A 24,090-nucleotide genomic window follows, 5' to 3' on the forward strand; every position below is an offset into this window, starting at 1 on the left:
AAATGCATAATATCCCAGGCAGTGGTCCCATTAACAGGCTCTGTAAAAAGCCAAGAATCACAAGGTCAAGGGAGAAATCTAATGGGATGGACTCTGAGAGTTCCAGTCAGACGAGCCTCTCTACAGCAGTGGAAATTATGGAATATCTTCAGCGTTCACAGATGACTCAAGAAAGATTTCTTGTAGGCCCATGATTATGCAAAAACCAAGGGATTACTGGTACTGGAAACCTAAAAGCCTAAGGGTTGTCATGACACCACACTAATATCACTACAGCCGTTAAGATTTGGCTTCTAATACATTATGACTAAAAACAAAAGAGAATGAACATGGACAAGTTAAGAAGGATAGAAAATTGTTGAGAATCATACATTTTCTTTTGAGTAAGATGGAAGAAATGTCCAGTGTTCAGAGCCACACAAGTACAAGTAAAAATTAAAAAAGATAATTTGAATGAATGCATGACATTTCTAAAACCTGCATTTTGTTAACACTGTTTTATCAGTTATCTCTATGACACAAAATACAATACTTTGATACAATAACTGTGCACTGGATAGCTGTACATTGTATTTTTTATGTAAAGCAGATGTTTATTTGTTGACCAATCACAAGTTCCCATGAATGAGGCAAAGGTATTAAAGTAAGCATTTTTTGCAGGTGGATTAAAGAGTGAACTGGTTACGCAAGTGACTGCTGTCGTGGATTTGTTGCTAAAACATTGGCCACAGACACAGAAGTAAAAGCACAGACACTGATTACAATGAAGATTAATGAACTTATTATGGATCAAATAAGGAGATACACAAAGTGAACCATTCCCCTATCTCACTGCACGGAGCCAAACTAACCTTTTTTATAGCCTTTAAAGATAAAGAAATGATCAGTGATTGGTCAAATCAGATCAGCTAATAGATTACAGCCAATGGCAAACAGTCATGAGATATACATCTGTATGTACATGCATGGTACATGAGAATCATATTTCCCCAAGACACGAGAAACCAAGGGCCCCAAGCCAGATGCAGCTCTTGACCGCTTGACATATTTTGGTCATGCCAAAACTCAGAACATTACTTTTTCGTGGCATGAGCCAAGAGGAGGGAGACCAGTGGGCCTCAAAGAATAACAAAACAACATTCCTTTCTAATAACACACACAGTAAGAAGGTAAAAAATAATGATTTTACTTCCATAATTTTGTATTAAAATGATAAGCCAGCCATTTCATCTTTCATTACTTGTACAACACATCATACAATACAATACTTTGATACAATAACTGTCCAGTGGATAGCTGTACATTGTATTTTTTATGTAAAGCAGATGTTAAATTGTTGACCAATCACAAGCTCCCATGAATGAGGCAAAGGTATTAAAGTAAGCATTTTTTGCAGTTGGATTAAAGAATGTTACGCAAGTGGCTGCCACCACTTCCTGACATTTGAGACTAAATCAAGCCTCCATCATACAATCAAAGTAAAGTTGGTATGCAAAGCCTTTAGCGGCCTTGTTTTTTGTTTTGCTTTAAATGCCATCCATGCTTCTGACAGAGCTGGCTCACAACTCACAATCACAGAGGGAAAACACTGCAGCAAAAATGTTCAATATGAAAGTAGCCCTTTCATAAAGACTGCTATACCGTGCATGTACAGTAGCTAAAATAATAATAGGCTGTGTTTTTTGAAAGCATCCTTGTGTATTGCAATGTAACACATTATATTATAAGGTCATAACATGTAGTTTCAACCCTTTTGCATATTATATTGTTGAATATTCATGCATAAAGATAAAGTTATATTTGAATAAAGTTCTAGACAACTAACATAAGCTGACAATTTCAGAGAGTTACAAACATAAATGCAGAAAGTACACATTGCTATGTGCTATGTGGTCATTAAAGGATAGGTTCACGATTTCTCAGGTCTTGCTGTAATCATTCTTCCTGCTCATACTGACCATTAAGAGATCCCTTCATAATGCACTCTCAATGTGAGCCATAGGGGACAAAATCCACAGCCCTACTGTACTTTAAAAGTTTATCTGAAGCTAATATGAAGCTTCAGCCATCCAAATTAGTCAAATCAAGTCAATATGTTTCAAAGTTACTGACTTTTTTAATGCCAAAGTCCCTCTTTTTCTTTTCTATCCTTCCACCACAGCTCAACAGGTAAACACTCTCTCTAATGGTCAGTTAGAACAGGAGGAATGATTACAGCATGAAAAACATGTATCAGTGGTCATTTGGGCACCTGACTTTTGTTTTAAGACAGACTTGAAAAATTGTAAACCTGTCCTTTAAGTATCAAGACAGTGATAGTGTATGCTTTTGGCTCTCCAATAGCAAACCGGACTTGAGAAGATACCAGGTGTCCACAATGGATATAAACACCTTCAAATTAAAGCTGAGCATCAGCACTTTAATTTCATACTCACAGTTTAATTTCAAATCCAATGTGCTGGAGCTAACACCACAGAAAATGTGTTGCTGTCCTAATACTTTCTGACTGCACTGTACACACACACACACACACACAAACACACACACACACACACACACACACACACACCCACCAGTGGTGTGACTGGATTAGCAACCCTGGGGCAACACTGCTGGTACCTGCTCAAGCCTCAGTTCACGTCGCTGAGCACTGTCACACTGCTGGTACACACTCACTCTTGCACACCCTGGGGACATCAACCCTCTTAGACCTCTCACCCTTCCACTGGGGGGTTATGTGGTCTCCTTGAGGGCGCATGAACCTGCCTGTCAGTCAGTTACATGGGAAATGAGTGGTGGGATGGAGGGAAGGATGGATGGATGAGCACAGAGTAAGGTTTTGGAAACGGTGACGGTGAAAGGGATAGAAATAGATAGGAAGAAGATGGAGAATCAGAAAACGGATGGAGAGAGGACAGGGTGGATGAGATAAATGGGGAGAGGCAGCTGGAAGAAAAATGGAACAACAGACCGAAGGGCAAATGAGGAAGGGGGAAATAGAGAGTGGTGGGGTGAGGTCAGAGAGAAAAGACCCCATTATGTGCATGAGTGGCTGCATCATGGCTTCTTGCCACCCTGCTAAAGCTAACCAACATTCCCAGTCTTTAAACTCTGAGAACACCAAGCAGCATCACTTCCTCTGGCGGTTGCTGTCTTTTTATGTTCAGTCTGCTGCTGACTAGGTTTTGTTTTTCCTCGTGTGTTAACAGATTGGCTTGTGCTAAAGAGACTCTTCTCTGTATTTTACTTTACTATTCCACGGGTCAGCCGTTAATACTGGCTCATATATTTCATAATGGAATAACAAAATTCAACATAATTAGAGGGAGCATTGAAAAATATAATTAATTGATTAATTAGCAGATGTTTTCTCTTCTTGTTTTTTGTTTTTGCTGCTGTCTCTCTGTCTGTTGCTCTTCTTTTCAGAGCTTTTCTTGTCTTTTTCTGTACCCAAATATACTTCTTTCCTGTCTGGACAAACTCAGGTCAGTGTCTGAGCTCTGAATGTAGTCACTGTGTCTGCTGCAGTATGGAAGTTACAACGTTAAACTGCAACAAACCCAGTTAGCAGCAGGTGGAGTTAGCATTAGCAGCCTGAATGTGGCCTATCTCATATTACATATTAACATTTTGGCTTTCATATTTTAAGTAGTCACAGTAACTTAAGTCACTAATAATAACATTAATTATTGCCAACAACTGTGCTGTGTAATTAAACTTAGCAAGCTAGCTGACTAGCATTTTTTTATGTTCAGAGACCTTTTATTTTCTCAAAATTTAGGGCCAATAATACAGAAAATAAAAGACTTAAACATGCACACAATATGAATAACTTGTCAAAGAATGAATAATGAAGAGTGAATAATTCATTTTTGAAAAAAATGTCAGATAGAATTGTATAATTCTATGTCTATAGTCACAAAATGACTAAAATATCACCGCTGTTGTCAACAGACATGTCAGGTGTTAATACAGACCACAGATGTAGAGGTGTGAAGTTTGTGAGAGCTGCTTTAGTACAGTGCTGCTCCAACTCCACCAGTTAGTGTAAATTCAGTATTTATGCAGAACTCTTAGAGTATGTACTGTACATAATAGCATCTGTAAAGCTAATAACTGTCAGTGATCAAAGTTTTGTAGAAAGGTTTGTCCTCATGTCCATTCAGAAATAGCAGAGACTTTTAGATTATCACCATATAAACTTGTGAACATTGAATAAATGTGTGACTAAAGCTAACATTAGTTTTCACTGTGTCTGCAAAGAGGGCAGAGGCAACAAAAAATTGCAAAATATGCTTTACTCAAATGGATCAGCTGAGTTTCACTGCATGTAACTACCAGCTTTGTCTCTTTCTGCTCTTTGGAAAAGAGCAGAAAGAGACTAGTGCATTAAGGTTTAGCTTAGAAAACCTGAAAAGCACATTTACTGAAATGAAAAACACTTAATTTACCTCTTCATGTCTTTGTGAATATTATGGTGAATATATTTTATATTTTATTTTTATTATATATATATTTTTTAGTGTTCAGTTTTTTCTAGAGGCACACAGCATTTAGAAAGAGTATAAATAACATGATATGTAGGGTATCACACTGTGGGCTTATTATAGCACTGTGTTAAATGAACACACCCTACCACACACCACGACCTCCGGCAACCAAATGTGCAGCTACAGACACACACACACACACATATGAATGACTGATTATTAATGAAATAAATAAAGGAAAAAAAAAACAGCAAAATAGAAACAGTGATGCTGCTCCACATAATAGTCTTAGCTAAGATAGAATTAAAAAATAAAGTTTTTTCTACACAAAGCAGGGATTTAACAGATTATTTTCTGTTGGTGGGATGGTGGGAGAAAACAGAAAGTGAGATTTTGAGACACAGAGCACAGGGAGGTGGACAGACGACAGAGAGACACAAACACCACTGTTGCAAAAAGAGGTGGTATTTGTGAGACTATCGACACAGAACTAGAGACGGGGGCTTCCTCTGTTGTCTAGTCTGGTTTTTTATAAAAGAGACGAAGATGATTTAGTGTTATGAGAAGTACTTTGATGACTTTGATGGGAGATGAAAATGGACAATGGAATGTAGGTGGAGTAAAGGTGAAAAGTCAAAAAGTGAGGTTTCTGTTAAGCAAACTCAGTGGAAAAAAGAGCAACAAGGAGGAAAATATCCCTTTTAAACCAAATATATGTATTAAACTTTCAGCTACCTTTCTCTGTCAGCCACATAACCCTTAATAATATAATAATCATATTAGTCCCTATCAATCATATTAATCATATTTGCCCTTGTCTGTAATGTCTCACCTGTCACTACATGAGAGTCTCTGCTCTGCTGAAATTATAAATCCTAACAGGAACATTTAGATACACAGAATGTATTTCCTTTATGTTGTTCTCTGCCCAGGCTGTAAGGGACATAGTGTAATTCCTCTAAACACTGCTGGAGATATGACAGTGGAACAAAACAAGCTCCTAATGAAGCAACAAGCCTTTGGTTAAAAGGCATTGAGAGGCATAGGCTAATTGGATGAAACCAAGCAAACGACACATTTGATCTTCGAACCTAGCCAGTTTCTACAAAGCGGCAGAGGGGAAGAAACACATGTCAAGACAGACGAGAGCTGTGATAACGTTAACTCCTCTGGTCACACTCAGCCTGATTGCAGCTAGACTGTGGTGTCTCTCTCCCACCCACACATACAGTATATGCTCACTACGCAGATAATACAAAACTCAGTGGCAAATATTGTCCTTATAATTGTTAACAATGGCACATTTTAATTCACATTTTTCCATTTTAAAGTAGCTCTCCAGCTCATTATTAATGCTCTCTGTCTACAAAGATAAGAACTGGTTATTGTATTGAAAATGTTATTTATAGTAAACAGTAAATAGCGTTTGCATGTATTTGTGATGCAGAACAGATTGTATTCCTGCAACAGCCGGGTGAATGCATAAAATAGTCCACGTAGATAGTTTTCAGGCAGCTTATTCAAGCATTAACCACTTCACAGATAACAATACTGACCCAGAGGAAATAGTGGCAGATATGATGCACAGCACAACATGCTTTCTGTGTGACAAATGTGTCAAAAAATTCAAATAAACTGCGAGACTATTGCAAGATCAACTGTCAAAGGCAGTGTATGAGCGTCAATATATGTGAAAATCAGCGGAAATGGTGTACTAACATGACCTGCCCCAAGCTTAAAAATACACTCTCTTACAAAGAATGTAATCTATGTTTGTATGATCAACATCACCACATGCTGCTATTAATACATGTACAGCATACAGGTGTTGTCTAATAATGAAAATGACAGTTTTAACAGCGTACTTGAAATGCAGAAACATGTTCTATTGAATGAATCAAACAGAGGCTGTAAATTAAAGCCTCTAAACATTTTTTGGGTGGAAATCTCTTCATCAGATAAAAAGTAGTTAACGGATGTACGTGTTGGCAGTTGAGGTATGAACTTGATTCACCTCACTTTGAAGACTGAAACTGCTGTCTGTCAGGAGATGATGCCACTGTCTTAACCACGATCCAAATCACTTCAGAAACTACCTGTTGTGCAGCAAGTATTGAGGCTAAAACAACGTGGCAGATTTTCACAGGTGGGGGCTGAATGAAAAACCTCATCATGAAGCAAATGACAGGCTGCACTCTGTTGCTAGTTGGTTGAAGTGCACCAAGCTAAAAACTAATGAGTTTAATACAACAACCCTTAAATAAATAAATCTTTATCTCCATGAAGGTTATAATGTTCAGTTTTGTTGAAACAGATGTTGATTAAAACATCAGAGGTGTAATATTTATCTTCATTAGCTAGGAACTAATAAATAATAAACTGCCAGCAACGATAAAGTTGACAGAAAATTACTACACCAACTATTTTTATAATCCAAATATCACTTCAGTCATTTTTAAAGTAAAAATGCCAAACACTCTCTGGTTGCAGCTTCTAAAATGTGAAGGTTTGATGTTTTTCTCATACATGATATTTTTATTATATTATTATTATTATTATATTTATTATATTATTATATTATTTACTATATTATTATTTATTATATTATTTTTGTCATACATGATAGTAAACTGAATATCTTTGAGTTTTGGACTGTTGGTTGAATAAAACAAGCTATCTGAATACATCCCTTTGGGAGATTATAACAGGTATTTTTCACTATTTTGTGGCATTTATGGACAAAAGATTGATTCATCAGTTGTAACATATCATTTAAAAACAAATTGTGTAACCCCCTTTAACAATAATTACATATGACTTATTTTATAGTACAGTATGTCATATGTTCTGTCAGTTTTTACCTTATAATCACAGTGCATTGTCTTCAAATGAAAAAAAAAAAAGAGCCATGAATGAATAGTCAGGGTTTACTAACTAATATACATCATCAGCCATCACCCACGGAAGTCTAACCTTGTGAACAATTTAAGTGTTTGTGGCCCCTGAAAGTATGCACTCAGAAAATGGAAACAATGACTCTCTTAGTACAGCGACCAAGATTTTTCTTGAAAATATAGTGCTGTCTACTTACGAGGCATGATTCCCTGGTTGACCAGCTCTTCTCTGCTCCTTCTCTGTTGTAACTTCAGCTGGAGAACTGAACACCAAGACAGAAACAGACGAAAAGGAGAATGAATGGAGAGCATCGCCAAACCGACAATACATAATCTCTCCCTCAGTTTGCAGCCACAGAAAGCCACAAAAGTAGCAACATTACTCATACGTTACATGCAAGTTAAAAAATAATATCAATATGGCTACAATAGATGTAATTAATAATGGTAAGTCTAAGTTTCTGTAAAGAGAGGTTTTCATCTACCCTGTTTGCTGCTGATGATCAAAACTGTGGGCCTCTTTGAGAAAATGTCCAACATTTATGTTACACACTATAAAGGAAAAGGAAACACACACACACGCAGACACACCAACAACTTCCTGCTTCAACTGCGTTTGATTAAAAAGCAGCACACACACTTTATCACTACACTCATCTCGTTACCACAGAGACGTAGAAAGTGTGTTGAAGAGAAAGAGAGATAAAGGAAAGAGAGCTGCATGCATGTAACTTTGTTAATCCTGATGTTAAATATTTTAAATGATTTACTCCACAGTACATTTATCATTCTAACGTTCTATTCAGGAGAATGGAGGCTCAGATACAAATAAAGTGTAACATAAAACAAGGACATGCAGCCTCACATTTTCTCAGGAGAAAATATGTCTGCGAGTTTTCCAAGATGAAAATGTGAATTGGCAGGAAATGATCTTCTGCAGATGAGCAGCTCTACTGCATCTGGGTCATGAAGCATTAAAGTGCAACAAAGTAATGTATCTGGAAACATTTTTGGTAGAGGCTTCTTTTTCACACACCCTGCCCAGCCACAGACACCATTTTAGCTCACTCTTTAGCCCTGCAGAGCAGTGGCTAAGGTGTTGCAAAGTGGATTACAGTATGTTTTATGTTATATGCTGTGAAAATTACCAGTAAAAGATGATACTTGGAAAAGACCACGTTGACCTCGTTTAGAATGAGAACTGTATGCTGCATGCCCACAGTTAATGTGTAAGAGTGGCTTTACTTGGTTATATTCAACTATAGAAACATCGCTAACTTCCTAAACACATACAAGTAGGTGTACTAATCTCACTGTCTTTGTTCTGAGAACATACTGTCCTCAGAGGACATGGCTGTGTTGATTTTGTCTCACATAGTGTGAACACAACACATCAAAAATTTTCATTCTCATGTCATTCTGTCTGATTAGAGGTGAAAGGATGTAAAGTCAAAATTTACTGCTGCACCTTCTGGGTTGAAGTCAATCACCCAAATTTGTACTGTAGTTCAACCTCCTGAATCATCGGCTGAGACCTAACATGGGGTCACCTGATCGTAAAACCAAAAATTATACTTCAAATGATTCGTGCAGGACTTGTACATGAAAGAACACAGAAGAACACACATGACTCCTGATATATTTTATAAAAGTATGTAAAAAAGAAATGCTCACAATAGGATACTAACGCTACATTTTTGTTAGGAAACGCATACAGCACATACTGAATAGCATAATTAATAAACTACATACTTGTTTGAGCAGTGCTTTCACAATATATGATCTAACATATTGAAAATATGGTTGCAAACATTTCAGGTATTAATAGCTCAAGCTATGTAGCCTGTGTTCATGTATTCTACATATTAAGGATGACTGCCCAGTGAGTAAGGGTGTTAAAATCACATTAAAGTGATCATACTATGAATGCAGCATGCACTGTGTGTGGGACTGAACAAAATTTGGATTTGCCTCATTTAGTTTGCCCAGATCCTGCTTGAATCTAAAACTTCTTCTCTTCAACCTCTATCTACTTTTTTCAACCTGTCTCTGGTCCATTTTCCCAGAGATGTTATCCCTGGTCTACCAAACCATGACTGTTTTTTTTTTCTGTTAGTCTCTCTTCACATCAACTAAAAACAAGTGAGCGCTGTCATTCATTGCTCCCTTTGTTATGCCCTTGAATTTGCACTCAAAAAACACTGGCAGGAAATGAAAGCAGTCATCTTTCTCATGCATCTGCCCCTGTTGTTACCCTTTTTCGCTTATCTGAAGTCTACATACGCACTAAACTCTACATTCTCATTTTTATAATTACTGTTTTTTCTTCTACAGTACATTTTCTGTCCCTCAAGTTAATAATAATGAGAGCGGGCTCTCTGCAGACAGTCTTTCTGTGTGTCCTACAGTAGCCTGAGATAAAAAAACATTCATATTCCTTTGATTTCTGTGACGAGGATGTGGCTGACGCAGGATGGTGCAGTTTCTCCCCTTGGCAGCAGGAAAGATTTAACTGGCTCCTGCAGGCAAACACGGGCAGACTAACAAAACAAACACTAACGCAAATACTCATTACAAGCATGCATAATATTTGCAGACAAACATACATATGAGTACATATTAAACGTGCACAAATAAACACACATGGTTTGATACCTACACTTACAGCTGCATAGTGTGAATACGCATACACTATCATAAGACATGCCCACGCACACTCTGCACTCACAGTCACACACACACACACACAAAACACTTCTTTTCAAGGCAGATGATTTGTGCCAAGAGTTGACAAGCAAGTGATGCAATGTGCTGATACAGAACCTATTCTGGGAAAGTGTGCTCATTGCTCAAATGCCACTACATAACAGCATGTGTACCATCACTTAAATAACAGTTTAATGCAGACGAAGAGCAATTCAATCATCACACACACTACACATGACATTAGAGCTACATTTAAGAGGATTCTTGGACAGCCTGTACACGAGGGCAAACAAGTCATAATTACATAACTTTTTTACTTACTTTTTTCTTTCTTTTGTTTGTGCATATATTTTAGAATTCTTGTCATTTTAACCATGAATAGGTTTTTTTTCTAAATAATATGATTATTTTGTTTCAGGTTAGTGTTTGTAAGTGCGCTTTTACTTACTCTAAGTGTTTTTCTTGAGACTCGTCTGTCTTTTATACAACAATTTTGTTAATCAAATCTTACAAGAGGCAATAAAAGTAACCTTGACATAAGTTGGAAACTAACAAACAGTGATATGATGGACATATACAGTGCAGTATTCAGTATGGGGTTGACAAACTAGGCTAACTGCTATGCAACTTAACATGACACACCTACTGCACCAGGGTTTGCACTGATGGTTAATTACTTCAACTTTAAGTTTATTATGTTTAGTTTAGCCCCTGTAACATCCCTGCCACACATGAACCAGTGACATTGCGATCATGGTCGGCACCTTAACCCCTAGGCCACTAGGTTGACCTAATTGATCTTCATGTTATTGTGATCAATATTGTAGGAATTTGTGCACTCAAGTAGCTTTATGATTTTATAGGGGAATTATGAGTTATTATTGTGCACAACTCCAACATGAAATTATTCATCCAGCAACATAACTCATATTAGAGTAGGTATAATAATAAGGAAAGAGTGCTCCTTGTGGGCCACTTTTAAGGTTAAGTGAGTGAAATGCAAGCACAAGGAAACACCAATAAGTCCACTTAGGTTACACACACATTTATTACTAATACTGCAGCTACAGGTACTAAACATTATAACATTGTACAAATAAGACACAAAAGGGAAAGGGGAAACTGGTACACAAAGCTATGGCTAGTGAATAATTGAAACGAATGATGCAGAGTTATCTATTGTGTAGTTGTGTAGAGACCTGATGAAATGACTGTTACCTGAGAAGCAGCCAGTCAAATCAACGGTACAACGGCTAAGTTCTGAATTACCAGTTGAAGTTACAAATTATAAAAGCACCAGGGCTTAAGCAAATTGGTGGAGGTTTTACAGAAATACTTGCTTGCTCCCTGGAGTGGCTTCTTTTGGAGAATGGAGTTCAATGCGCTGAGGTGAGAAGCTGGAGTCTGGATCTTGTAATGATGAGTAAGTTGGCCAGTCCAGATTTGAAAAGTTTCCATTAGAAGAGAGCTCCTTGTTCAGACTTTCCTTGTTTTGATCCTTAACTCATGACTCAAGATTCTGAAGTTTCACCTCCTATTGTTCTGAATCACATCTTCAGACTAGCAAAATGCAAGCTTTCTACCGACATGGAAGAAAGCAAGAAGACAAAGACAAAAGCAAGACAAAAACAGCAAGAAAAACCAGCAGCCAGCCTGGAGTCTCAGATAAGAGACAGGCAGGTACAATTCCTGAATGTGGTTATTCTTTTAATCAAAGTATTTGCAATTTAACAATTGCATGTTTCCTACATTTTTTGATAGTATTTCTGATAGTAGCTTTAGCATTCTGAGAGTGAAACAAGCAGAATGGTACTAAACAAGATGTTAGTGTTATCAAGGATGATGGAATTATGTTAGTGGTACATGTCTTGGCTTAAAGGCAGTGGAATTAAAGTCTAACTAAAGCAGATGACAACACACATATGATATACACACATATCAACATACAATATTAATTGTCCTTAGACAAGTCTACATTTTAGAGTTCATGTGTGTGTGTCTACATGTTTGGTGTGGATTGTTCTGGTAAATGTCTGTGAGTGTGTGTATGTCACGGGGCACAACATGTTGTGCAGCAAATTCTCCTTGTTGTTGATGGTGATGACTTGCAAGCTGTTTGAGGCTCTTGCTGGTTTGCCCAGTGATCAGTTCTTGGGTCGGTTATTCAAGTCCTGAAAATCAGAGTCCACAGTGGGATTAAAGTTGGTGGCAGCTCGTCTCTGTGGGTGACTGGCTCTTAGAGGTGAGTTATAATCGCCAGTGGTGGGGGTCATTTACCCAAGTGGTACAATTAATTCACAATGGGGTGTGAATTGGTCTTTCCATCTTGCTGGCTCTTGTAGCTTGAAGGATGAAATGTGATTTGGGTCAGTGGTGTGGTTTAGTGACCATGCGGGACATGGGGGGTTCCTTCTATTATCTTTTCGGTTTGCAGGATGTTGTTTAGATTGTCTGATCAGTGAGAAATTTGGAAATCTCACTTATGTGTTATTCGCCAGCATTCCTGGGGGGTTGAAGAAAGCACTGGTCTATTGCTTGAGGCTTGTACTGTCTGCCTTCGAAACATGCAGGGATTTTACTCTACAATATGTTTTCAATCTTCAACTCTCCATTCTTCATCACAGACTTTTTTGTCCCATCTACATGTCTCAATGGATGACGTTTTTCTTGTTTATTTACCATCCTCTCCTCTTCTGAGAGAAACATGAGCCAAGCCTGATGATATCAGTGTCATCTTTCAAAAAACTGTTTCAATGGATTTTTTCTGATTGGTTAGACATTTATGTTGATTGGAATATGTTAATACCTGCTTTATTTCTCTATGATCCCATTTTAGATGTTGTATGAGTAAAATTTACCATCATTATTCCTTTTATGCCTGTTTTTACACTGCAGTTTTTGCCAGTAGAACAACACTATTTTGTGCTCTCTTTCTGCCCCTAACCTGTGGTCCTCCTCTCTCTCCCCTCTTTTCACTGCCACTCAGTTTTCTATTTGTGTCCATGTTGTAATCACTAGGAGCGCAATCCCTCTGGAGAGCCAACTGAATTAAAAGTGACATTACTGTAAATTACCAATACACACACACACACACACACACACACACACACACACACACACACACACACACACACACACAAATACAGATGGACTAAAGATGGAGGAGAGCAATCTCTTGGGGAAGATAGGAGAGAAAATGAGACTCATGTTCATTATTGTCTCACTTCATCATGGTTAAAATACAGTCACTATGCCAAGTTATCTCATGTTACACAATAATGTCTCTGTAAAAATATGCTTTTATAAAGCCCTAGTCACATAGAAATCAAAATCTGTTACAAAAAGCTGGAACTTAAATCTAAACAAAGCCACAGGCTGTAGAGTTTCAGTTGTAATGTAAGTTTTTAAAAATCTTAATTCTCTTGAAATCTTATTTTTAGAGGTTAGTTCAACCCATGTCAATACAATTTAGACTTCTCTGGAAGTCTCTTGGACTTCACAGAGTTTGACCTTTCCTAAATCAGTCCAAACTGCTCTCTGTCCAGCTACTTTGGTCCAAGGCCCATGCCATTACAGTCAACAGGTTGCTGGGTTCATGTGCTCAAAGCATTAGTGTGCTGTGCCCAGGCTGGCTGAGACCCAACTGTAACCCAGCCACCTGTACAATATTTGATCCACTTTACACCTCAGCCCAGAGGAGGGAGGCCTATACACTTAAAAGGGTTTCCCACAGCTTGTAATATACTGTTTTTTGGGTTTTTTTTAATTGACAGAAGCCTGCAAATGTTGCACGAGTGTAAACTTCGGCCAATTACTGCATTTTTGTTCCAAATTTAGTGGAATGAATTTGAAGCATTAAACCAACAAGTCACAACCTTTTAAAAGTATTACATAATATAAATGTTGGAATGTCGGAAGCATTGACACACAACAGGTATCCCACCTTGTCTGAGACTCTGACAGGCCTGCCGCTCTAACTCAAACCGTATGGCTCTCTCATCCATGTTGCCGCTGATTGGCTGAGGCCTGAAAGTGACAGGGTCAATGCGGACAAAAGGCAGGTGCTCCAGCATGGTGAGTGCGATCCAACTAGGAAATTATTCTGAATGGGACATCCGCAAAAGAGTAACAATGAGAAAAAGAAGCAGGAGGTTGGCTACAGCTTGGTCCAGGTGTTGGTTTTACGCAGCCGTTGCAAGGTCACAAGTCTGTACATCCATGACACAGAGCAATGTAATCCTTTGGATATGTAATCCAATGGATACAGTTGTTGTAAGTGAAATGAAGGAAAATTATTTTGCAAAGCAAAGAAACATATGAGAGGAAGTGCTCTGTAAATTTTCTGGAATTAAAGACCATCAAAACAGGCACTTCTTTTCAAAAACTCCTTGATTAGATTCAATAAAAAACTTGTCAGGCTCCTCTACAAATGTATCATAGAAATAAAATTAAAAAGAACATCTAAATACAAAGCTATCAGAGCTAATTCACAGCTTTAGAAGAGCTTCTACTGTATTTGCTGCAGCCACAGGACTGACTAAGACGCGTGTGTGTTCATGTGTGTGTCAAATGTCGGTGAATCCGTGATCAGGCAGTCTGTCACAGCTGTTGCTGTACTCAGTCATTCAGCCGTTGACAGACACAGACAGGCGCACACGAGCGCACAAGCAGAGTCCCTTTCCTCCTCACCAAATTCCTCTCACTTAGCACTTCTGATCTGAGCTCAGTGTGGTGTCAGTGATATGCACCTGTGTGAGCACCTCTCTGCCGTCAAACCCTCAGACTTAAAATCATTACACACACAAACAGTAAAACACCTGCTGCCACTCGGCATGCCCACCGTCTTTCCTTTCTGCTTTCACTTTTTCTTGTTTTTCAGCCTACCTGTCTGACATTTGTGTTTTTCTTTTCCTGCTAACCATGTTTACAACTTGAGCAACACCAAACACTGTGAGATCATTTGAAACACAGATCTTGACCCTCTGTCAAGCAAACAACAGGAAACTATCCCAAAAGGCACAGTTTTGTGGATGTACAGAGATGTTGACATTTGATAGACAGCAGCTACGCATGCATGACAAGCTTAGCATAAGAATGAACTGAGGGCAGGCTGCTCACATTTATCTAGTCATGTGCTCTTCAGAGGGTAAATAATGACAAGGACCACAGATAAGTCAATCGTGCTCAACCAAACCTATTGTAGTCTGATGACAAAGAGAACAGTCAGCTGTGATGCAACAGATTTTGTAATCAAGGCGCTAAGGTTGACGTTCCAAATTGGCACAAAAATGAAAGTATAGAGAAAACTGAACCAAACATGTGGAGTATCACAGCAGACATCTTTTTAACATCTGCTTTTAGGCTTACTCTTTCATTTTACATTTATAATTGGTTGATAATATAATATTATCAAATAATATAATATATGGTCTATCAGATAATATAATATTATCAACCAAATCCACAGTGAATAGGGGTTATTGTTTTAAGCATAGATTCTTGATCTTGTGAAACATAGCTCATGCTATAAAGATAAAAGGAAAATAGCACACACTGACCCACTAATATGGTATAGTATCAATGCCGAAGTTTATAAATTGATATGTGATGCCATTTTTTAGGATTTATATTCTGTAATATTTCCATTCAATACTACACTTTGTGTTGATTTTTGGTTATTGTATTTTTTTTAAATAGGATTATGAAGAAAAGTTGATAGATTCTTCCAAAGATAATCAGTCGAGATAATTTGGTCATGTGTTCTGTCTGTCTATTATGTAGCAAAAATTAGAAAGACTGCAAGTAACTTCTGCACTGGTTTCAACGTTTAGCCGTAGTAGTTTCTAGTTGAAAAAACAAAAAAAGTATAAGAAGTATAGGCCAACTACCAGTTGATCTGTTGTCTTTTTGCAAGTCAATAAAGTGTAGGCTACCTCTCTGCTTGCCTATAAATTGTCTCTATCTCTACCCTTTTTGATTGCCTTCATCTCTCCCTGCCTGCAAGTCCATATAAAGCACCTGTTCACTTCCATTGACAGTTTCATTCATCTCCATTATTAAGGCCCTGTCCCAAGTGACATCATATAATATGATGTGACATTAAAAGATAAGAGAGGGCCCTTTCAAGGTGAAAAAACAAAGCACCCTTTCCTCATCTGTCAGTTAGCATTATAATGAACCAATGGGGCTTGTCATGTTCACATTACGTCGATGAAAAAAATATATAGAGACGGCAGAGATTCAAAAACAAAGATAAAATAAGCACACCGTTTTTACATTTGTCACTATTACAGACAGTAGGCATAAAGGACTGTTTTGTTGAGCTATGTCAAGCATGATGTTCTGTGTATCTGCGTGCACATGTTAAATATACAGGATGATGTGTCTGTGTGTGCAGTTTTGTTACTAAGGGTGTTAATATGCAAGATGTAGCGTCCCCAGGCAATGAACTCCTCAGTCTGACAAGAGAGGGGAAAACGAATCAGGACTCTGATCCGCCATTACTTCAGATAAGACCCCAACCAAAACGCTGGGGGGGATAATCCTGCTTTGCTGTGTGTGTCTGTGTGTGTGTGTGTGTAGGTGTGTGCGGTTGTTTAGTCTCAGTATGTGTGACAATGTGTTTAACTCTGTGCACACTGATGTGCCTCAATAATTCATGTAAAAGCAAGAGTAAACTGTATCTAAAAATGTTTCATCTTTGTTTTAATCTAAGTCTGCTAAAGTCTCTATAAAGTGTGTCTACTGAATAACAGTGTGTTCTCATATCAGTTATAAATACTGAGAGAAAAGCCAACAAATTGCTAAGGGCTCCAATTGGGCCGTAAATCTCTCTCTCTCCCACACACAGAGCTTGAGGTTGGTCTATCAGTAGAGGCAGATGTTAAATTAAACAGTGTTTATTAATAAACAGAAAGAGATCTCGGAGTAGTGGTTTGGAGAGGTGAAGTTTCCACCACTGTTAAAAGCTATGTATTAGATAGTCCATCTGTTTTCTGGTGGGAGTGCTTATGGAGGTAAAAGGGGGATTTTATATCTGTACAATTACTTGAACATCTCTATAATTGCTATATAGCGTGTGACCAAAACAGCTGAGCAGGCTCTATTTGCTGGTAAGGACCATGGGATGTGGCTAAAAGCTACTATAAAAGCTAATGCGATCTTGTGGAATATGTGGAGTTGTGTTCTCAAGGTCAAGAGTGAACCTTCAAGCTCGAAAATTAATTCGGTGTCACCCAAGTCAAGATTTACCCAGTCATTCATCCAAATCCAATCCAAATCAAGGAAACTGAGTACACTTTGTACATTTTTAACATTTTAGCACAGATACTGACTGGAAACAGTCAGCAGCCATGAAAGCTGTTATTCTAGCTATATGCTAACATCAGGATGTCAACATGCTCAGAATTACAACGCTAAGATGCTGATATTTAGTGTTTATATTTAGGTGTCGTTTTTACCATGTTTTAGCATGCTAACATTTCCTAATTAGCAATAAACACCAAGTACAGCTGAGGCTCACGGGAATGTCATTAGCTTTGCAAGTTTTAATGTTTTCATATTTTTAGTATTCGACAAAGTGAAATTTTGACCTGATGATAACACTAGATGAAAAGTCTGAGGATTTCAAAAGTTATTACAATTCATTCTGAGAGGGGCATGAATTTCTGTACCAAATTTCATGTCATTGCAACCATCCAGATATTTCAGCCTGGACCAAAGCAGTGGACCATAATAACAAAATGTCCACAAAACCCTTGATATAAAGAAACCTCAAAGACCAGACACTACTTTTAGTGATGAACCTTGTACAATGCACAATCTATGAAAACAGTTTAAATGTATAAATAATTAAATGTGTTTTCTGTCAAGACACTGCTGGACCCTTGTGTTTGACCTCTTAGCATTACAGCATGTCTGGCTATGTTTTCATCAATGTCTCACCATCATCTCTGAGGAGGTAGCCCATGGATCTTAAAAAATGATTTGCTGTTATGTCAAGAGGAAAATGATGAGATTAGAGGTCAAAAGTCATTGCCAAAAGCAGTGGCTGCATGTAAACTGATGTTTCAATGTGCGTTCATTAAAAACCTGACTCAGTACTATATACATAACCCCAACGACCCTCTTTAAGTTGAGTTAAATTAAGGCATGGCTCTGAGATTGCAGTATACAGAGGAATAGTTATCCCATCTTCCAGACATCAAGCTACTACTACTGGATGTACAAACAAGTTATCTGTTATGAAGCCATGGCTTTATTATTTTGTAACTCTAATATTAAGGGTTCTCATAGGAACAATGGTCATGAAAAGCTGTGTCATGGATTTTATATTGTTTTAGAGATAAATTGTTCAATGGATGAGAATTTAAAATTAATTCTAATCTATTAATATCACAGTAGTAAATAAATTCTGACTATAAACGCCATTATTTTTATATTTCCCACTGTTATTAATTCCTAGGAAGACATGTCCACCTCATCTACAGTTTCCTCACCTTTACTCTTCCTAAGACAAGACAAAGCTGTAAACAAGTGTCAAATTAACTCCAATCCCAACTCCTCCTCCCCCTGGTGGAGTTGTCATGCATGTAATTACAATGAAATGTCCAACAATCATATTACTGCTGTTCTTATTTCTGCTCTCCACATAAAGACTCTATTATCTGCCTATGTAAGTTATTGTACTTTGTAATCTTGAGATGTACTGAGATGTCTAATATTTTATGTGGGGGGGAAGGCGTTCTTACTGCTTTGTGCAAAATTATCAAATCAGATGGTCCATTAACTTTTAACAGGAGAGGCACACTGTATATTTCAAAGTCAAACCTTGCCCCTTTAAACATTTGGGAGCATGTAGACTGCCTCTCTTTGTCCACTGTATGCTGCTTTTGTTCTGCATCTTTCCCCAACTGGGATGATGCAACTGATGAAATCAGCTGTTGACTCAAAGATACCCATTTTTCAGCCCACTCTATTCCCCACCCTCCACTTAATGTCAGTATATCTAAAATTTATCTTCCTCCTCCGTTTATTTTTTTTTCAAGCAGGCCACCAAGGAATAATTCAGCCCAAATTGAAAATATACAATAGTTATTAACTATTGATCCACATGTCAGTCAAACTGAAGTCTATATGAAAAGCAGAGACAGAATAAATAAGGTCCATCTCAGTTTTCCTTCAAACTATTAAAAATAATGAGATCACATTTTGACAGCTCCAAAAGATGCGTCAAATTTCTATATTGGGTGAAGCATAATCCATGTGTTTTTTGCGGCAATAAAATTACTGAGTTGTAAATGGAGCTCAAACTTTTATGTAGGTGATAACTGTTCTGTTTTTCCCACAAACCTCAACCTAATTTCATATTGAACTCTTCCTTTGACCTTAGATTTCATTTTGTTCTTTCATACTGCCCCCCCAGCTTCCTCAGCCAATACCTTTTCTTCACTTTATATCCCCCCACCCCCAACCCCTCCTCTGACATTACATCTCTCTTTCCTCTTAACCTCTGTACTCTATCCCACTGGTTTAAATAGCAGGACCAGCTGGTCACATCGCTATATCCAGAACTTCTTTATCTGTGCACAGTGGGGCTAAGGTTCCTCACAAATAGGGTCCCATTACACTCTCTCACTCTCTCTCTCTCTCTCTCTCACACACACAAACACACACACACACACACACACACACACACACACACTGCCAAACTCACATAAAGTTATTCAGGGCTGATTAATGGGATTTTAGGGGGGCTTAACTGATGGTCCATCAGATTGTATCCTGTTCATAAACCGCTAAACCAGACACCATGGATTCACAATTGTTTCAGTGTTACAGAAATGCTGGTTGTAGTACTTGTTTTGGCCAGAAGGTGGGCACATGCACCATTTTTAAAAAGGAGGGCTTCACAGTGTTTTCCTGTTTTACACATTTGGTAACTTTCCCAGATGTTTCAGATTACTGCGTCAACTGTGTACTCACTGTAGCTCATATTGTATATTCTTATTGTACTCCTGAAACAAAAAACAAGCAAAAAAAACCCAAAACACATCTTCTCTATCGATCTTCATTTCTGCTCTAGAGTTTACTTGAATTGGTCAAATGCTTATGCACCCCTGAAAGAAAAACAAAATAGTGCTATAAATATCACTAAAGCTCTTTCATTTTACTCATTTACATTCAAAAAATAAAACCTGATAATACAGGCTTCAGGACACTAAGAAACTCATTTGACGAGTCTCCATGTGAAAGGATCATTTATGTTCTGCAAATAGAAAGATACTTCTACACATATACACACACAATTTGTCATAATTAATGCCAATGTTGGATAAATATTAAATGTTACCAAAAAACATTCAAATATGCACAACATACTACTGCATTATCAAATTCAGCAAGACATCGGCTAAATGCCTCCAGCTAGAGGAGTCTACATTTCAACTGTGAAAAAGAACCATGGCTGTTATTTTAGGATGCTATCATTTGTGTTGAGTTACAGCAATCATGCCAGACAAATGTGCACGCAGACAGTGCATGTGATGTTGCAATATACAGTATGTGTTGATTAGTTAGGTGGTGGTATGCATTGCTGTCTCTAAGTCATACAGTAGTTTTTTCAAATCCTACACATTGAGACTTTAAAGAAATTTAAAGCCCCACACAGTCATAAACACTGGCAATGTATTTGCACTGCTGTTTGCAATAGAAGAAAATAGTGAGGGACTTAGTTGCAGTTGGTTGCAAGCCATTTAGGCTGAACACTGCCCCTGAATGTGCGGCAAAGTTTAGGAAACAGTGAAGTGTACCTTTAAAAACCTCAACTATTAAGTGTTGTATATATACTACCACACAAACTCACACATAAGCCTTAGTGTTTGGGTTGAGTACTTTATCGTTTCACCATCATTTCAACAAGTGCACTTCACTGAAATATGGTGTGTGTATATAACTTTTTTCTCTCCATGGTTCAAGGCTGTGTGTGTGTGTAGTCAAGCTCACATCTGAATGTGTGAGTTGTTTACAATGAGGTAATGCGAAGAGGGACCTAGTATGTCTGAAATGTAAACTCCCTCAGCTTGCAGCTCTACAGATACTGGAAAAAACCCTGACACACCCTCTCTCCCTCTAGGAACATTTGCTTGACAAGTTACTCATTTGAGTTTCCTGAAATACAAAGAAAAAAGCCCACAGTCATGCTCAACAGACAAATTCAATCAAATGAGACCCTAATGTGGTTTTATTTGGATGCTTTATCCAAGTATCTTAGTACATTCTTAGTACATGATAACTGGGCCATGTTGTATTTGATTAAGTAAAAGCATTTATATTTTGTTCTTGTGCACAAAATGGCACTCACCATTTTTCCTCTCTCTGATTGGCAGCAGGTTGGGGATAGGATGCAGGGACAACTCTTGCAGCTCATTGGTCACAGCTTCACTCTGAGGGCTGGGGATGGAGACATCTGCATCTGGTCTCTCTCCAGACTTCGTCTCCATGGCTACAAGGGAGTTAGGCTCGTAGACAGACCTTGAAAAGTGAGGAAATAAACACAAGGACGATTGAGGACCAATTGTCACACCTCATCTTGTTTAGGGTTCTCAGGTCTTTTCTCAAATCAAAAGGTTCAGCAATTACATATGACATGAGTATACAGTGGTAAATTAGGAACATCAGATCTTCCATGCTGTTTGTATGTCTCCAGTAATTGAAGCATTATCATTCATCAAATCTTACCAGTGGTGCAAATCTGTGTTTCAGGGCCAAATCTACCACGAACACTGACAAAAACTCTGCTACTTGTAACCCATAGCATTTGCTTACTATTCTCCATGTAGTCCTGGCTCCCTCAATCTGCAGCTCTTTCTGTATCTATCCTCTCCATGCCCTCCTATTACCACAGCTCTAACACATACACAGATCTGTCCCTCCATCGCACTCTCTCTCTCTGTCTGAATGACTCATTCCTAGTTATACGAGCCTGTAGTTAACAGTGAAGACATAACAGAGGTAATGGACACTCTGGTGTCCTTAACACCGACAATGGTCCACCACGTTGTTGTTATGGCAACGCCCCATAAACAGGGAGAGTTGTTGGAACGGTGCAGCCGATGAGCTGCTGTGTTAAAAAAACAAAGCCACAACAATCTGAATGGCAACACATTACATAATCAGCTACTCAGGGGAAGTGTCCTCTGTTGTATTACCAAATACACAGATACACACACGATTAAGAAGAGAATGGGGATGTGGATATGGATATGATCATAATAAAGTATAACAATGAAACTGACAGTTACCACAGATATTTTATATGTTTAGAAATGCCGAAAACACAAATTTCTTCTTGAAAAAGTCTTAGAGGCCATTATGTTTAAATTATATTTTAACAACAATTAGTCGCTTTTACTTGATATGTTTCAGTACCGCATTTACATTTCTAAATACTAAGCATCATGTATTAGACAATACTGAGTACAGCTCTACTCCAGTAAATTTACCGACAAGGTTACTAATTAATGATAATTGAATTAAATAACGTACCTGAGGCTTTTCCACTCCACACTTCCCTAAAATATTTTTACACTTTACTTTACAACTATTTTTGCTTGAGTATCTGAGTTCATGCATGTCTATGTCCCACTAGGATTTACTACTGAATGCACCACATAATTAAAAGACTGACCCCGCTCTTGAATTAGTGCCATACAAAATGCTATGTGTAAGATGAGAACATCAAAAAATCATTCATTTTGACATATGCATTAATGTAATATTTGATTAAATACCTTCAATAAACAAAATATATGTAAAGACCATCAACCAAATCGCTGCCCCATACCCTACTTCCTTCTCTTCGAAACAAAGGCAGAAGGAACAATGGCAGGGAGGATACAACCCAAATATCATAAACGATAGTCTTGTTGTTTCTCTTATTATATCAAGGCATAAAGCTCAACTTTCTTATTTATCTACCACCCCCAACCCCTCTTCTGTCATTACATCTAAAGTAAAAGGATCACGTGTCTTTTGTTAAATAAAGTACTGCCTGACATTTGCACTCTGTTGTACACGTGGGGAACTATCCTTTGCAGTCTTCCACTGTTAGACTATGAGCAGGGTTTGGTTTTGATATTCCTGTGTCTGATTTGTATGTACAATTACAGATCATTGTAATAATAACAACAATAATGTCTAGTAACTTAACACCTACTATGTCAGTTCTGTTTTCATGTTTATGACTCGTGGCTGACTCATTCTGAAATACTCTTTTTCCAGCACTGATCTGTCAAGACTGAACTGTCAATGTTTCCATTGTAAGGACATAACCATATTTCATTTGAAATCACAGCTCCATCTCCCTGCTACTGACAGTACAAGCATTACACAATATCACTGAATATAATCTCTCTGTTATTGTGTAACAGCATTGATACGTTGTAATGGTAAGGGTTATTTTTGTCATTTTTATGACCTTTTCCAATGATTTCGGAAAACACTGACCTTCAGTTAATGTCTGCAGGCACAACCACAAAGTTTGGAAACTAAAACAAATAAATCAAATTTTCCCTTCCTGAAGCAGCCCCAAACAGGTTTATCGTTATGACTGCTGACATGGCAACTGATTTGAGGCCTTAATTTCTCTCCTGGGTACACTTAAGTCTACTGGTCCTCCTCTTCCTCTACTCTGCTCTCGCTCTTCTTGGTTCACAAGCACTTCTGCCTGCCTGATAGTCTGGCCCATAAGTAGTGGCTCTGTTTCTGAAAAAACTCCAAAATCATTAAAACAATGAGTAGGAAGTATTGTGCATTTAAGTGTTCCTGCGGACTATCACCAGGTAACAAAAAATCCTTTCTTTGCCTATCCGGAGTAGTTTAAGGCTGGCATATACTCCATCAGAACTGTTTCTCAGATGGTTGAATCATTTCAGAAACTCCCTCCTACAACACTTTTCCGAAAACGGATTAGGGAAACTGTTTTAGATCATTCCTGTAAC

General features: G+C 37.9%; 1 protein-coding gene across 3 annotated transcripts in view; it reads right to left on the reverse strand.

The window, feature by feature from the left end:
• LOC137200924 (myocardin-related transcription factor A-like) overlaps positions 1-24,090 on the reverse strand; it is a 42,554-nt gene that overhangs the window by 16,037 nt on the left and 2,427 nt on the right. Inside the window, exons 2-3 of one of the 3 annotated variants that reach the window (XM_067615646.1) lie at positions 21,453-21,622; positions 7,582-7,647 (exon numbers count right to left, since the gene is read on the reverse strand). In XM_067615646.1, the coding sequence (XP_067471747.1) occupies positions 7,582-7,647; positions 21,453-21,591 (205 nt within the window). In that variant the 5' untranslated portion in view covers positions 21,592-21,622. Of the gene's footprint in view, positions 1-7,581; positions 7,648-7,869; positions 8,002-14,033; positions 14,648-21,452; positions 21,623-24,090 lie in introns of those variants that run through there. The other 2 variants (XM_067615647.1, XM_067615648.1) reach the window with 2 other exon arrangements.

This window comes from Thunnus thynnus, chromosome 17 (assembly GCF_963924715.1).
Source record: "Thunnus thynnus chromosome 17, fThuThy2.1, whole genome shotgun sequence".
NCBI lineage: Eukaryota > Metazoa > Chordata > Actinopteri > Scombriformes > Scombridae > Thunnus > Thunnus thynnus.